This window comes from Ambystoma mexicanum, chromosome 12 (assembly GCF_040938575.1).
Source record: "Ambystoma mexicanum isolate Mex_15411 chromosome 12, UKY_AmexF1_1, whole genome shotgun sequence".
Taxonomy (NCBI): Eukaryota; Metazoa; Chordata; class Amphibia; order Caudata; family Ambystomatidae; genus Ambystoma; species Ambystoma mexicanum.
This window is the reverse complement of record NC_090936.1, coordinates 665,746,817-665,761,300: the sequence shown is the minus strand read 5'-3', so window position 1 is coordinate 665,761,300 and position 14,484 is coordinate 665,746,817. Positions and strand designations below refer to the sequence as shown.

The following is a 14,484-nucleotide window of genomic DNA, read 5'->3' as shown; positions in this document are numbered from 1 at the left end:
AAGGAAGGAAGGAAGGAAGGAAGGAAGGAAGGAAGGAAGGAAGGAAGGAAGGAAGGAAGGAAGGAAGGAAGGAAGGAAGGAAGGAAGGAAGGAAGGAAGGAAGGAAGGAAGGAAGGAAGGAAGGAAGGAAGGAAGACCGCGTGCGAAATAGAAACAACTGGAGAAATCAGTGTCGAACACATTTTATAAAAATTACATGCGCCTGCGAAAAATCTGCCTGCCCTTTTCACACCTGTTTTGCTGCATCTCGGAAAGATGTTCCAAGTGCCGTACAGTATTCCTCCTGTCCCCTCACAAACTACCATACCAAAGGCCCCCGCCCCAAGGCTCCCTGCCCCTCCCCCCAACACTTTACTTTGGCTCCAAAAGTCCTCCCTGTACGTGAAAGACTACACACCCGTAGGGGATCCTGTCCCACCCCACGGCTCTTAGCGCTGCGCATGCGCCCACCTCTCTCCTCCCAGCAGGTTTGGGGATTTCGGAGCGTAGAGCAGTTATCCCGGACTCGGTGTCTGTCCGACCAGCAGCAGCTCACCGACCCGCACAGCAGCACCCCAACATGGGGCTCATAGCGGTGCAACTTTGCGGCTTCATAGGTAAGGCGGGCGGGGAGTGGGCTAGGGTGAGCACGCATGGCTGCGGCTTGGAGCTCAGTCAGCGGAGGCTTCTACCTTAAGGGAGATGGAACTGGACCTTTTCGTGTATTTCAGCGAGACCTTGAGTGCTGGCTTCAGGAGTATGTACTGCCCGAAGGTCATATTGTTGCAGGGCAGGGGTTGCTGCATTTACTGTCAGAAGGTCATACCTGTTGCTGGGGCTGTGCCTACTTTAGGGTGAGTCCTGGGGCTATGGATGACTTGTGGGCGAGACCTGGGGCTATGGATGACTTGGGCTGTGGATGCCCTGGGGCTGTGGATGGTCCGGTGGGCGGGTGAGGGGGGGAGTGGCTGTGGCTGTGGGGGGACGAGTTCTGAGGCTGTGAATGCTTGATTGGGGGGAGGAGGGGGTTGAGACCTGTGGGGGGAGGAGGGGGTTGAGACCCGTGGGGGGGTGGGTGTTGAGACCTGGGGCTGTGGATGGCTGAGGGGGGGGGGTGTGAGACCTGGGGCTGTGGATGGCTGAGGGGGGGGGGGTGTGAGACCTGGGGCTGTGGATGGCTGAGGGGGGGGGGGGTGTGAGACCTGGGGCTGTGGATGGCTGAGGGGGGGGGGGGGTGTGAGACCTGGGGCTGTGGATGGCTGGGAGGGGGGGGTGAGACCTGGGGCTGTGGATGGCTGGGAGGGGGGGTGTTGAAACCTGGGGCTGTGGATGGCTGGGAGGGGGGGGTGTTGAAACCTGGGGCTGTGGATGGCTGGGAGGGGGGCGTGTTGAAACCTGGGGCTGTGGATGGCTAGGAGGGGGGGGGGTGTTGAAACCTGGGGGTGTTGAGACCTGGGGCTGTGGATGGCTGGGAGGGGGGGGGGGTTAGACCTGGGGCTGTGGATGGCTTGGGGGGGGTGCGGGGGCGGTGGCGAAATCTGGGGCTGCGGATGGTTGGGGGGAGTCAGTGGTGAAACCTGGGGCTGCGGATGGTTTTGGGGGGGCTGGGGGAGTCAGTGGTGAAACCTGGGGCTGCGGATGGTTTTGGGGGGGCTGGGGGGGTCAGTGGTGAAACCTGGGGCTGCGGATGGTTTTGGGGGGCTGGGGGGGTCAGTGGTGAAACCTGGGGCTGCGGATGGTTTTGGGGTGAGTTGGGGGGGGGGGTCAGTGGTGAAACCTGGGGCTGCGGATGGTTTTGGGGGGTTTGGGGGGGAGTCACTGGCGAAACCTGGGGCTGTGGATGGTTTTGGAGGGGTTGGGGGGGTCACTGGCGAAACCTGGGGCTGTGGATGGTTTTGGGGGGGTTGGGGGGTCACTGGCGAAACCTGGGGCTGTGGATAGTTTTGGGGGTTGGGGGGGGGAGCAGTGGCGAAACCTGGGGCTGTGGATGTCTTGGAGGAGGGGGGTCGAGACCTGTGGATGGCTTGGGGGTGATGACGACATCCTGTAGGGAGAGTGCGCTTGCCTGGGCTTTTTTGTTTTTTGATAATGAAAATGAATGATGGGAGATCAGCCTCTGAGAAATGTGTGCGGCCATTCTGCACCCATTTCCTCTGCTTTCTGCACAAAACGCATAGTCATGTGTACTCCAGGAAGACACAGCCTACAGGCGCCGTCTTCCCCTGTCGTATTCCGGCTGGAATGTGACAGCCACAAGTACATCAAAGCATTCCAAGAAGGGTAAAGGCCCACCTTCCTCCTGCCATGAGCTGCCTAATTTAAATATCAAAGGCTTTTTGGATCTGCATTCCTTTTGTCTACTCCGGCTGTTGGTAGTGCATATTAACAAGATAATTGAGGCAAGCCTGAGAGGCTTGGTTGCCGGAAGAGATAACCAGAAGGCAGGACTAACAACCCTTTGGTATGCAATGTGTCAACTTGAAGCTAGTTCCCACCTCTCTGTATGAAAGGCAGTGAATGGCCTGTCTGGGTCCAGCAGCTACTGCAGTTGTCCCTGCAGAGCAGACCCCTTTCAGAGGGACGACGGATGTGATTTAAGGGAGACAGGAAGTCTGCTCCCAGCACAAACTTCAAGGGACACCTGTACTTTATTCAAAAGTAACGGAGGGCAGAGTTAACCAGAGAGACAATTTGATATACAACTGACCGGAAGATGAGTGAGACTTGGGTATATGTTGTCACCCCTTGTCTGTCCTGTTGCATAGCACTCTGGTACGGACCTCATACATAACAGAAGATTGTTGGTGGGGACCCAGAATTGGTTCATGAAGGTGGGCTCAGCCTGCACCAATCGCTGGGGCCCATTTGGTTTTAAAAGCGGGCTGAAATAGATCATCCGACGACTAGTTTGAAAGGAGTAAGAAGGACTCATTAGGACCCGGGCTGAAGGTACAGTTTACCTTACATCTTCCGCCTGTGAAGGAAGGCCAGGCGTTCCAAGAGGGAAGCAAGATCCATCCCCTAAACATCTCCCAGGGAACAGAGGGAGCTACCGGACTCGGAGTACCCGTCTAGCAGCTCCAGAACCAGTACCCAGCCAGTGCACATAGTGCCCTGCTAGGTTCTGCCAGCAAGCTTCCTAGGTGGGAGTCTCTGGACAAAGGCCTGCAATCACTCTCCTGAGCTTTGGGCCGTCCGCCTTGAAAGGACACAAACCTACAAAGGAACTAGGAGGAGTGCCACACAAGCATCATCCATCGTTTAAGGACATTTTCAAGACAGTCGAGTTCTCGAACCTCATCCAGCTGCACCGCTGACTGTTGTCACGCCGTAGTCACAAGAGCTGTCCAAGCCGCCTCCACCAGCATTCCAGATCCACTAACCAGCACAGACAGAATGATTCTTGACCCAAGCCGATGCGCTGCAAAGCCTGCAGACATCCGTCCAGCCTCGCTTGCCGAACTGCCTGCCGCCTGGTACCCGCAGCTGTCTCCCACCACTAACTCTGTCTCAAGGGCTGCAAAGTGCCTTGGAACTGCCTTGATGCTGTCGAGTACCAAGAACTTCTTCGCCATCAGGTACATTGTGTTTCTGCCCCCCCCCCCGCCAGTCCTTCTCCAAAAGCCCCTAGAGACAGTTACAACCCTTTGCCCTCCTGGTGCTGGAACCGAATAACCTTGAACAGAAAGACTGAGTACTTTACCAACTACCCTCCTGTCAGTATCCAGAGTGCATCCCTTTCCTTTGTGAAACTGTCCTCGGTGTTCGTCGTATTTGTAGTGTGCTAGAACTGTCTGTTGTAGTAATAATGAAGTAGTTATTTTTATACAACCTTGACCGGACAGTCCCTTTTATCATTGGGGGGTAATTGTATTTTCAAGGTGGTGCAACTAACCAAAAATCCACGATCTTGCAGAGAAAATCCTGCCATTGCATCCACGTTACCAAAATTGGACAAGGAGGTCTTATATTTCAATCTGTTCGGATCCCTTCTGGTGTACTAGAGGTGTGGGGTTGATTGATGGTTTAGAAACAGATAGTCATCCCATGACCACTGGTGCCCCGGGAGTTGATTTGTCACAGAATCTGAGGAGGCGCAGACTCAACCCTATGTTCCTGATTTAAGTGTGTTGTGCAGAATCGCATGTACATGTTCAACAAGGCTCATCGGAATGGTCCAGTGGATTATAATGTCTAAACGGTCTGCCTTCTACTGCTCTCACACACAGATGGGTAGAGCGCCCTCTGGTATGCCTCCCACTCACTGGCGTAAGAGGGGGTCCCCGCGTTGCGGGGGGCCCCTCCAGCACATGTCCTAGGAGGGGGCCCCACTGGAGAAAAAATTATTTTTTTTTTTCTTTTTGAATTCAGTCTTCATTCATAAAGAAATTATTTCTGTAACAGAAATAATTTCTTTATGAAGGCAGAGTGACTAGAAAAAGAAAATGTATTTTGAAGTCTGAGGGTTCCACCCTCCCCATGGCATGGAAGACGCTAGGCTCGAGGCCCCCATGTCATGGGGTGGGGGGAGCCCTATGACTTCAAAAATAATTTTTTTATTTTTGAAGTCACCCTGCCTTAACAAAGAAATTATTTCCGTTATGGTTTGGTCCTTAACGGAAATCATTTCTTTATGAAGTCAGAGGGCCTCATTATGGGTTTGGCGGTAACCGTGCGGGTGCTACCGGCAGGTTGCCGCTGGACCGTAATGATTTACCGGTGCCCAACTTCCCAGTAACACCAGGTTATTACAACCCCGGCGGTCCGGGAAGTCAGGCGCCGGCAAATGGTAAGTCTCAATTCCCATCGAGTCCTGTTGGACTCGATTGGGAAAGGGGACCACGGAAGCACTGGCACCGTTAACAACGGTGCCGGTGCTTCCATCAAAACTCTGCGGGTGGGTGCCAACCGCCCGCAGAGCTGTAATATACCTGTCCAGAAACTACAGTGCAAGTAAGTTTACCGGCACTGTTGTTTCCAGACAAGCATGTTTCTAATGAGGCCCAATTTCATTTTGAAGTATTAGGGCTCCCCTTAACCCTATGATGTGTGCGTGTGTGAGTGTATGGTGAACAGGTGCACACTTAAATGTATGGATGGCTGCCTGGGAGTGAATGTATGGTGACAGGGTGCACACTTAAATGTATGGATGGCTGCCTGGGTGAGCAGTATGGTGAAATAATGCACACTTAAATGTATGGATGGCTGGGTGTGTGTGTGTTTGCATTCAGGGGCACAACAAAACCTACATTTCGGGGGGGGCTAACCCTTCAAATGTTGGGAGAGGTGCTAACTTCATAGGCAGTGGGGGAGGGGCAAACTTATTTGTTTGGGGGCATCTAATTTCTTTACTCATTTTAATGAGACTATTGTAGTGTATCTTCAATGTTACAAGCAGTTAACTCTCTCCTTTAAGGTTCAAAGCACCCACTTATGGACTGCTGTGAGAATGGGTGGTCTCCTGTTCCCTCTCTACCCTTCCAATCACTCATGCAAGTATTAAACCCACATCACGATTTGAATTGCATAAAACATTTGGCATTTGAAAGCAGGTACTAACAGTGCAATGCTTTGTTAGTATTAATTAGCTGGGCTCTTGTAAACAGGGAATCCCAGGTGCCATTTAACATCTGTGCCCTGTTCTTTCTGGCAACTGCTCTAAAGGTCAGCCAGGTCGAATCAACAAACATAGCACAAGGTTTCAGGCGGAGTTCTGAATCCCAGTCAACTCAATGGTATTGCACCAATACTTGTGTTTAATGTCTTGATTGTTCATTACTCCTAACCCTATTCTTCCTCGTCCCAGTGGTGTGTATGAGAAAGTACTTGGGTATAGGGCACTCTGCCTCATACACAAGTACTGGGATGAGGTAGAGGTACATGGAGGTAATGCCTGACTTAGCTACCTGTACTCTTCATTACTCCTAGTTCCACTCTTCCTCATCCCAGTACTTACCTATGAGGCAAAGAGCCTCATACGTAAGCTCTGGAACAAGGAAGAGTGACATGGAGGTTATTCTGGGCCAAGGAGCTGATTTTGGAGGTTGGGGTAGGGATGGTAGCGAGGGCGGATGTGTGGAGGGGGGGCAGGATTGTGCAACAAATCATAATGTTGTCCATGTCCAGGTTAAGCAGGCATGATATGTGGTATTAGTGGCTAGAGAGGCATGTTGGTGCAGCCAATCTAGTCATTCCTCAGTTTGGTGTGACTTTTTTTTAACTGGGCATTTCTGATAAAGCAGTGCTGCTAAGTGAATTACCTGGCTAGACTGCCATTTGGGTGCTGCCAGTCTAGCCATTTCTTACTGCGGCATTGTATATTTTTCTGGGCATCTGTGATCAAATAATATGATATAAGTCTTTATAATGCGACGGTACACAAGTGTTTCTAGGCGCGACAAGAAAAGGGAGGGAAGATGGAGGGAGGACAAGACAAACAATCTTACTAAGCTTTGTGTCATTCAGATCATGCAAGTGCGAGAACGAGAAGTGCAAGGGGAAAGGGAGGAGGGAAGTGCAAGGTAGAGGGGAGGGGAAAAACAGGGCAGCAATGCTTGGAGTAAGTTCAGCCAGGGTAGCGTGGCTCTTTGTATTGCAAGGCGAACAAGGGACTGTAGGGTTACAGTTACAGCCCCTAGTGCTTGGTAGGCCCAGAGGCAGTGCAAGGGTGACTGATCAAGAAAGAGTCTGGACTCAGTGAGACTCTGAGGGTAGCCAAGCAACCAGTTGGTACAGCGGACAGGTAGGTCAGGTAGGCCAGCAGGGGAGGGAGAGAGAGAAAGCAGAGGAGAAGAGGAAAGTTTTGAGCTGCTTCCAGAACTTCATGTGGTCCAGCTCAAGTTTGAGAGGGGCAGGGAGGCTATTCCAGAGGGAGGCACCTGCAGAGGAGTGAGATCTACCCCCACTCTCTGCCTGGAGAAGTGTCTAACCCTTAGAGAGTTTTAGGTAGCTGAGCGAAAGGCTTGAGAAGGAAGATATTTTGGAAGAGAGCGTTGGATGTAGTGCGGACCCCAGGCCCAGAAAGCCTTGTGGACAATGCAAAGGGTGTTGAACTTGATCCTTGCAGCAACTGGGAGCCAGTGGAGAGATTTCAGGGCTGGAGAGATACGATCCCTGGGCTTGAGGCCAAGGATAAGTCTTGCATTCCTGTTCTGGATTAGTTGCAGAGGGTGGAGAGTAGAGGAAGGCAGCTTGAGAAAGAGGCTGTTGCACTAGGCCAGCTCAGAGAGACCCAGGGCTCTGGAGACCGTGAGCTTCTGGAGGAAAGTGAGAAAGGGAAGAGTTCCTTTGAGGAGGAACAGCTGGTAGTGGGACTTCTCAGCGACGTCCGAGATGTGAGCAGAGAAAGAGAGTGGATTCAAGGATGACACCAAGGTTGTTTGCGACACCAAGGTTGTTTGCGACACCAAGGTTGTTTGCGACACCAAGGTTGTTTGCCTCACAGGAAGGGCCCAAGGAGGGCAGCCAGATAGAGGGAAATCCGGGGCAGGAGTCCAAATGAGAAGGATCGCTATCTTACTGACATTAAGGCAGAGGATCGTTGCACCAATCCTGAATCGTGGATAGTCAGGAACGAGCAAGAGAGTAGAGGAGTCTGAGGGGAGCCTGAAGGAAAGCGGAGTGTCAGCCACAAAACACTGAAAGTTAGAGGAGAAGATAGAGTTCAGATGGGCCAAAGGGGCCAAGTAGAGGTTCAAAAACCATGGTGAGAGGATGGAGCAGAGAGAATGGGACCAAGTTGGTCCAGGGAGGGGTTGTTCAAGAGGAAAGAGGTCAGCCACTCAAGGGCCTGATCCGTGATGTCCAGGTTCTCATGGAGTTGATTGATCAGGATGGCGTGGTTGACCGTGTCGAAAGCAGAGGAAAGATCAAGGAGGGTAAGGACAGAAGGAATGCTGGAATCAAGGTTAGCAAGCAGATCTTTACAGGTGTTCAGGAGAGCAGTTTCCGTGCCTCTGGCAGCTCTGAAGCCAGACTGAAGGTCATGGAGACAACCAACAGATTCTGTGTGGAGAGTAAGCTGGGAGATGGCCAGCTTTTCCAACAGTTTGGCCAGGAAAGGGGTGATGGAGATTGGACGATAGTTTCCTGGGCAGGCAGGATCAGCAGATGGCTTCTTGAGGAGTGGGTGCATAAGGGAGTGGTTAAGGGGAGAGGGGAACATTCCAGTGGCAAAAGAGTGATTACAGAAATCAGCCAAGGCTAGAACGAGGGTGTCAATATGGTCCTTGATTGTTTTGGAGGAGCAGGGGAACACCTATTTGGATGACACTTTCATAGATCGGACTTGTCTAAAAACCTCTCTCAGGTGTTGTCAGAGAGAAAGAGGAGGAAGAGAGGTAGAGATGGCCGGGCAAGAGAGGAAGAGGGAGAGGAGACGAAGGACAGGAGTTTTAGCAGAGAAGTGAGGTGACAGACGGTCTGGGAGGGAACAGGAGAGGTAAATACGGCAACAGGATTGATCAGTTCAAAGCCGATTTTAAAGAGTTTGGCCATGTTGATGGAGGCCACAAGCTTGAATGTGTGTTCTCTTCTTGATGAGTGTTAATGCTTCCACTGACATTTTGGCGCGACCAGTCTAGGTATGTCTAAATGTGGACTGGCATGCTTTACTGTAACAATATTACGTGTCTACACTGGTCTACATTGTGTAGCCAGTTGGACATGTTTTCATTGTGGCATGGCATTTTTAATAGCAAAGTATTAATGTTCCTGTGCACTGTTGGTGACTTGCATTTATTGGATTGGTGTTACCCTACAAAACAATTGCAAACACTCTGGCTTTTTAGGCAATTTTTCTCAGAAAGTGTGCTGTATACTGCATTAAAACACATATTTATATCTTTCTCCTAGTGCAGTGTGTGGCATATCCCTTCAGCAGCACGTTTGTGCGTATTTCGCAAGCGTGATAATCTTTGCCGGCCCAGAGTTTGGCACGACCAGTGATTTGTTGCTGAGTTGGGGGGGGGGGGGGGCTCAGCATGGCTTGCAGGGGGCCCCCACATTTTGTTACGCCACTGCTCCCACTGCACACATGCACTGCAGGAGAGAGCGCTCCCTGGTTCTCCTCCCACTGCTCACATTCACTGCAGGAGAGGGCGCTCCCTGGTTCTCCTCCCACTGCTCACATTCACTGCAGGAGAGGGCGCTCCCTGGTTCTCCTACCACTTCTCACATTCACTCACTGCAGGAGAGAGCGCTCCCTGCTTCGCCTCCCACTACTCACATTCACTGCAGGAGAGAGCGCTCCCTGCTTCGCCTCCCACTACTCACATTCACTGCAGGAGAGAGCGCTCCCTGCTTCGCCTCCCACTGCTCACATTCACTGCAGGAGAGGGCGCTCCCTGGTTCTCCTCCCACTGCTCACATTCACTGCAGGAGAGGGCGCTCCCTGGTTCTCCTCCCACTGCTCACATTCACTGCAGGAGAGAGCGCTCCCTGGTTCTCCCACTGCTCACATTCACTCACTGCAGGAGAGAGTGCTCCCTGCTTTGCCTCCCACTGCTCACATTCACTGCAGGAGAGAGCGCTCCCTGGTTCTCCTCCCACTGCTCACATTCACTGCAGAAGAGAGCGCTCCCTGGTTCTCCTCCCACTGCTCACATTCACTGCAGAAGAGAGCGCTCCCTGGTTCTCCTCCCACTGCTCACATTCACTGCAGAAGAGAGCGCTCCCTGGTTCTCCTCCCACTGCTCACATTCACTGCAGGAGAGAGCGCTCCCTGGTTCTCCTCCCACTGCTCACATTCACTCACTGCAGGAGAGAGCGCTCCCTGCTTCGCCTCCCACTGCTCACATTCACTCACTGTAGGAGTGCTCTCCCTGCTTCGCCTCCCACTGCTCACATTCACTCACTGTAGGAGTGTGCTCCCTGCTTCGCCTCCCACTGCTCACATTCACTGCAGGAGAGAGCGCTCCCTGGTTCTCCTCCCACTGCTCACATTCACTGCAGGAGAGTGCTCCCTGGTTCTCCTCCCACTGCTCACATTCACTGCAGGAGAGGGCGCTCCCTGGTTCTCCTCCCACTGCTCACATTCACTGCAGGAGAGGGCGCTCCCTGGTTCTCCTCCCACTGCTCACATTCACTGCAGGAGAGGGCGCTCCCTGGTTCTCCTCCCACTGCTCCCACGAATGCAGGGCAGTGCGCTCCTAGGTTCACCTCTCCCTTAGTTTCAGCAAATGAGATCGTTCTTGTTGAGGAAGTAGAATAATCGCATTAAAGTGTGTGCCAAAAAATTGTCCCGCTTCTACATAAACACGGCGAGCTGCCAGACACCAAGGGACGAGAAATCCCTTTCCAGGAGGGGAAAGGCTGGCGTTTGGAAAGCTCCGCTTGAAGCACACGCCGTGTTTGGAAGGGGAGCCCTGCGCACAGCCATGGAACCCGGCGCCAGAAGACGCAGACTTCTGACTGGGTCCAGACCCGCCAGCGGATGGCGCGCGCGAAAGGAATCCGAGGAACGCTCCCATTCGCCCCCGTTCCCCTTCTCGCTCGCTCTCTCTTCCGTCCCCCTCCCGGACATTTCGAAGCGGCTGGCCTGCAGGCCCGCAGCCCCCCAGCGTGTTCCTGTGTGTATCCCACGGCACCGCCCACGCCGGCATCTGGATCTAATCTGTGCGTGGGGAAGGCGGAGATGGGTTGAAGTAGGGGCTTCACTCGCTGCATTCCTGTTCTTGGAGCTCTTCTCCCCCCCCCCCACCCCCTCCCAGCTGCGCCGAAAGTTACATGTGCAAACATCAGGGAAATTGGCCGTTGTGCCTTGTGGTTCTTGAAGTGTGTGGCCAGTGCCCTAGCTGGAGAAACCTCGTGCCGCCTCCACTTGGCTGTACACCATTATTTTTTTTCTTTAAATGCTCGTGTAACCTGAAGGTTCATTAATTCCCATTTCGTCTTTTATTGTAAAGGTCGTTTCCAGTGTGTAACTCTTAATTAAACACGTCAGCCGGGCGGCAGGGGTCTCGTTGTTTGCGTTAGCCCATGAATGGCATTCTTCTGTGCTTACCGGGTTAATAAGTCGGGTGTGTGCTGAGCCAGAGGTTTCCGAAGTGCAGACACCCCTCCCCCTTCCTCCTCCAAGGAGGTAAGTTGTGGCCATACTTGCCCCTCCTTCCTCTATGTGGGGTTTGTGGCAATCAATCGGCGTCTGTGCTGCCCTATCCCGCAGCATTGGCCTGGCTTAAGGATGTGATTTTGGATATCAGGAGGAAGATTGATCAGTGTGTGCGTGGGGGAATGGATTTGGAGTTGGCGTGGGTCCCCAGTCACAGTGGCATTTTGGGTAATGAGTTGGTGGATCTGGCGGCGGGTGAGGGTATGAGGAGGGGAGCGGTTGATGTGAGGTTGCCTTTGAGTGTGGATGAGGTGAAGGCTGTGATGGTGAGACGGGTCATGGATGAGTGGCAGGAGAGGTGGGCGAGTGGGGTGAAGGGCAGGTGGATGTTTGGTGTTCGTGGGAAAGTGTCGGTGAAGGTGGATGCCGGGAGTCTGGCATGGAGGAGTGGGGAGGAGGTGATGCTGAATCGGTTGAGGATAGGGCATGTGGGGCTGAATGACTGTTTCGAGTAGGGAAGCGTTAGTTGAGGGATTGTGCGGTGTGTGGGGTGCCTGAGACTGTGGGACATTTCCTGCTTAGGTGTGAGAGACATGTTGAAGAGAGAATTGATGAGGGTTCAGTTGACTGTGCTGGGTGTGGCTGAGCTGAGTGGGAGGGCTTTGCTGGGAGGTGACGGGTTGAGAGGCAGGAGGAGCAATGTGATGTTGGATTTTGTGAGGCAGACGGGGCGGTGGGAGGAGTTGTGATTTTGTGTGCTAAGTACTGATTGGTGGGTCTGGTGCACATCATCCTTTAGGATGGGGAAGCGCCTGTGTGGGTCCGCCCACACCTCTGATAATTGAGAAGAAGAAGATGGCTTAGGCGTGTCACTTGCTTCTCTCTGCATCGGTGAAGGGGTGAATTATTTTGCAACCCCATGTCTGCATACGGGTTGTGAGGCGCTAGGTCCCCCTGCCATGGGTCCTGTTTGCTTGGCAACCCTATAACACTGGAGCGAATCAAGAAGTGCGATTTAGCAGTTCTATTTGCACAGCCCCCCCCCTTTCCAGTCAAACTATATAACCCAAACAATGTGATGGGCGGAAGGTTAGCAGTACGCTTTAACCACTGGCACTGCTCTGGGCTAAAAGATATCGGAGGTTGCTTGGGGGTTTCAGGATGAAGGGATGTGTCCTGGCAGTTGGGGATGGTCTGCCCCGTTGGGGTGCGACCAAGCCTGACTCTCACATGGACTTCCCGTTTCTCTAATTTCGGAAGAGCAATGGTCTACTAGGTTGCCTAGAGCAATGCCAGAGGTTACGGTTCATTCTAAACCTTCCAGCTATCAGTTGTGCTAATTTCACCCCAGTTTGGGCTAGACTGCCGCTCTGGTTTGCATATAATCTTTCCACCTTGTGTAATGGGCAGCAGGCTGACGCATGATGGTCTGTAAGGCTATCGGGAGCAATGCCAGAGATTATGATTGCTTCGGAATCATCCAGCCATCAAACTTCCGTTTTGCTAACCACAAATGACTCCGTTTATACTGAGCATGTAATGCTTTCTTTTGGTACACGCCTACATTTTTCTCTGCACAGCAGCACTTCTGCTCAGTACTATGGCAGATCTTGAAGCCTTGGATTGGTGTACGCACTCTGTTGGAACCACCTATATGACATTGGCTCAAACCAATGTATTTGGAAAAAGAGCAGTAAGATGCACCTTTTTGTATACTGATTTGTAAAACATTGCAGTGGTTGGGGGCGGCAAGAGAGGAAGCCCCTTCCACGTGCCCATCAGAGATGATGGCTCACAAAGTAACTACACATGCTCACAAAGTAGCTTAACTTGTTAGTCACTTATGCGCATATGTGCAGAAAGGAATATAATGTCGGCACTTGGAGAAAACCATTGATAGTCCACTGCTGGTTTGGCTAGATCCTCGGTGTCTCCTGGCCGTGGCGCTAAAACCAAACCCTCGCTTTCATTGTTTGTCAGTCTGCTAGACACATTTCATGCAAACGGTGGAAAAAGATGAAAGATTTATCTTGCCAGAACAGGTGTAGCCCTGTGGCTTGCCAGAACCATCATCTAGAACATTGACTGCCTGGCTCGTGCTCTTGCCTCCTTGTTAAATAACTCCATGCAGTCTAACCTCCCAAAAAAGGCCAGTGTTTCCCCCTCAAACTATTTCAGTGATGAACAGTTATTCTTAAAAACTACAGGCCTATTGCCAAAACTCCCTTTTTGTAGGTAAATCTTTTAAAAATTGGCAATGCAACGTCTTAAGTACAGTGAGACACTCTACACCAGTCAGAGTTCGGGCCTGCCAGATGCAGGAAGTCTGTTCTTCCCCAGGAGGGATGATATCTTGAAGTCTCATGATGACGACGCATGCCATCCTCGTTAGCATACTCTCCTGACAGCCTTCACAGCACCCATCCACAGCCCAGCTCTACATGGCTTGCTAGCAGGGACTTGGCCACCCCTACCTATCTGAGTACTGGCTAAAAAGCACACATGCATTGCAATTCCCTCTGACCAATCTCTTCTACTTCGGTCCCCCAAGGGTGTTCACCTACAGCGCTTTGAGGTCATACCAATGGGAAAATACACTATACAAATGCCATTTTACATTACATTGCACTTTATTCTAGACCTTTAGGGGCATTTAACATTCTTAACCAGTCTCCCTTGTTCATTTAAAAACTTCTTTTGCATTTCACAGCCTTGCCTTTTAAAGTGGACTGCCTTCTTTTTGTCTGATGCAGATATGAAGGCTAGATCGGGCCCCTTCCTCTGTAAAGTTGCATTTCTGAAGTGCTCCCCAAGGGATCTACAGCAAATGTCCCCATGTCTTATCAGATCCAAGATTGACTGATGGATTACAGCTGCTAACTAAATGCCCCTAGGATAGATCATATATACTGGGTCATCCATTCCACCTACACTCCCATTCTTATTGCTCCCCACACCCTCCCCTCCTCTTCTACATATCTGGGTGTGTTATTCGATGGGTTCCTCTATTTCATCCTGAAGTTTCAAGAGATTAAAAAGAAATCCTATGTTCAATTCTATGTGCTGAAATTTATTTTTTTATTGCGTGCATATAGTTAATACAAACTTTTTTGCACAGTGAGATTTAAAGGAGAGAAAAGACCTTACAGAATATACAATTATTCATACTGAGACACGTAATAAAAGCTCATACTAAAACCTAACTCCATAAAAGAGATCAATACATATGTTGCAGAAAGAGGTGATCAAAAGTGCAAATACATGGACATCAATTTGTAAACATTAGGCATCCTTATTTAAGGGAGATAAAACTTTCCGTACATGACAGGCAGCTGCAGCTGCAGCATAGACAATGGATTCAGCCCCATAGATCGAGCTCCAGAATTGATCACCTTCAATGGAACTCATATCGGTGACAAGCCTGCCATAGTTAATCATGTAGCAGGATTTTAAGA

The 14,484-nt window shown here is 51.4% G+C and overlaps 1 protein-coding gene across 1 annotated transcript in view; it reads left to right on the top strand.

The window, feature by feature from the left end:
• The first annotated feature begins 437 nt into the window (after positions 1–437).
• Positions 438–14,484, top strand: part of LAMB1 (laminin subunit beta 1) — a 373,674-nt gene continuing 359,627 nt past the window's right edge. The window contains exon 1 of the mRNA XM_069629156.1: positions 438–596. Within this exon, the coding sequence (XP_069485257.1) occupies positions 560–596 (37 nt within the window). The 5' untranslated portion in view covers positions 438–559. The remainder of the gene's footprint in view (positions 597–14,484) is intronic.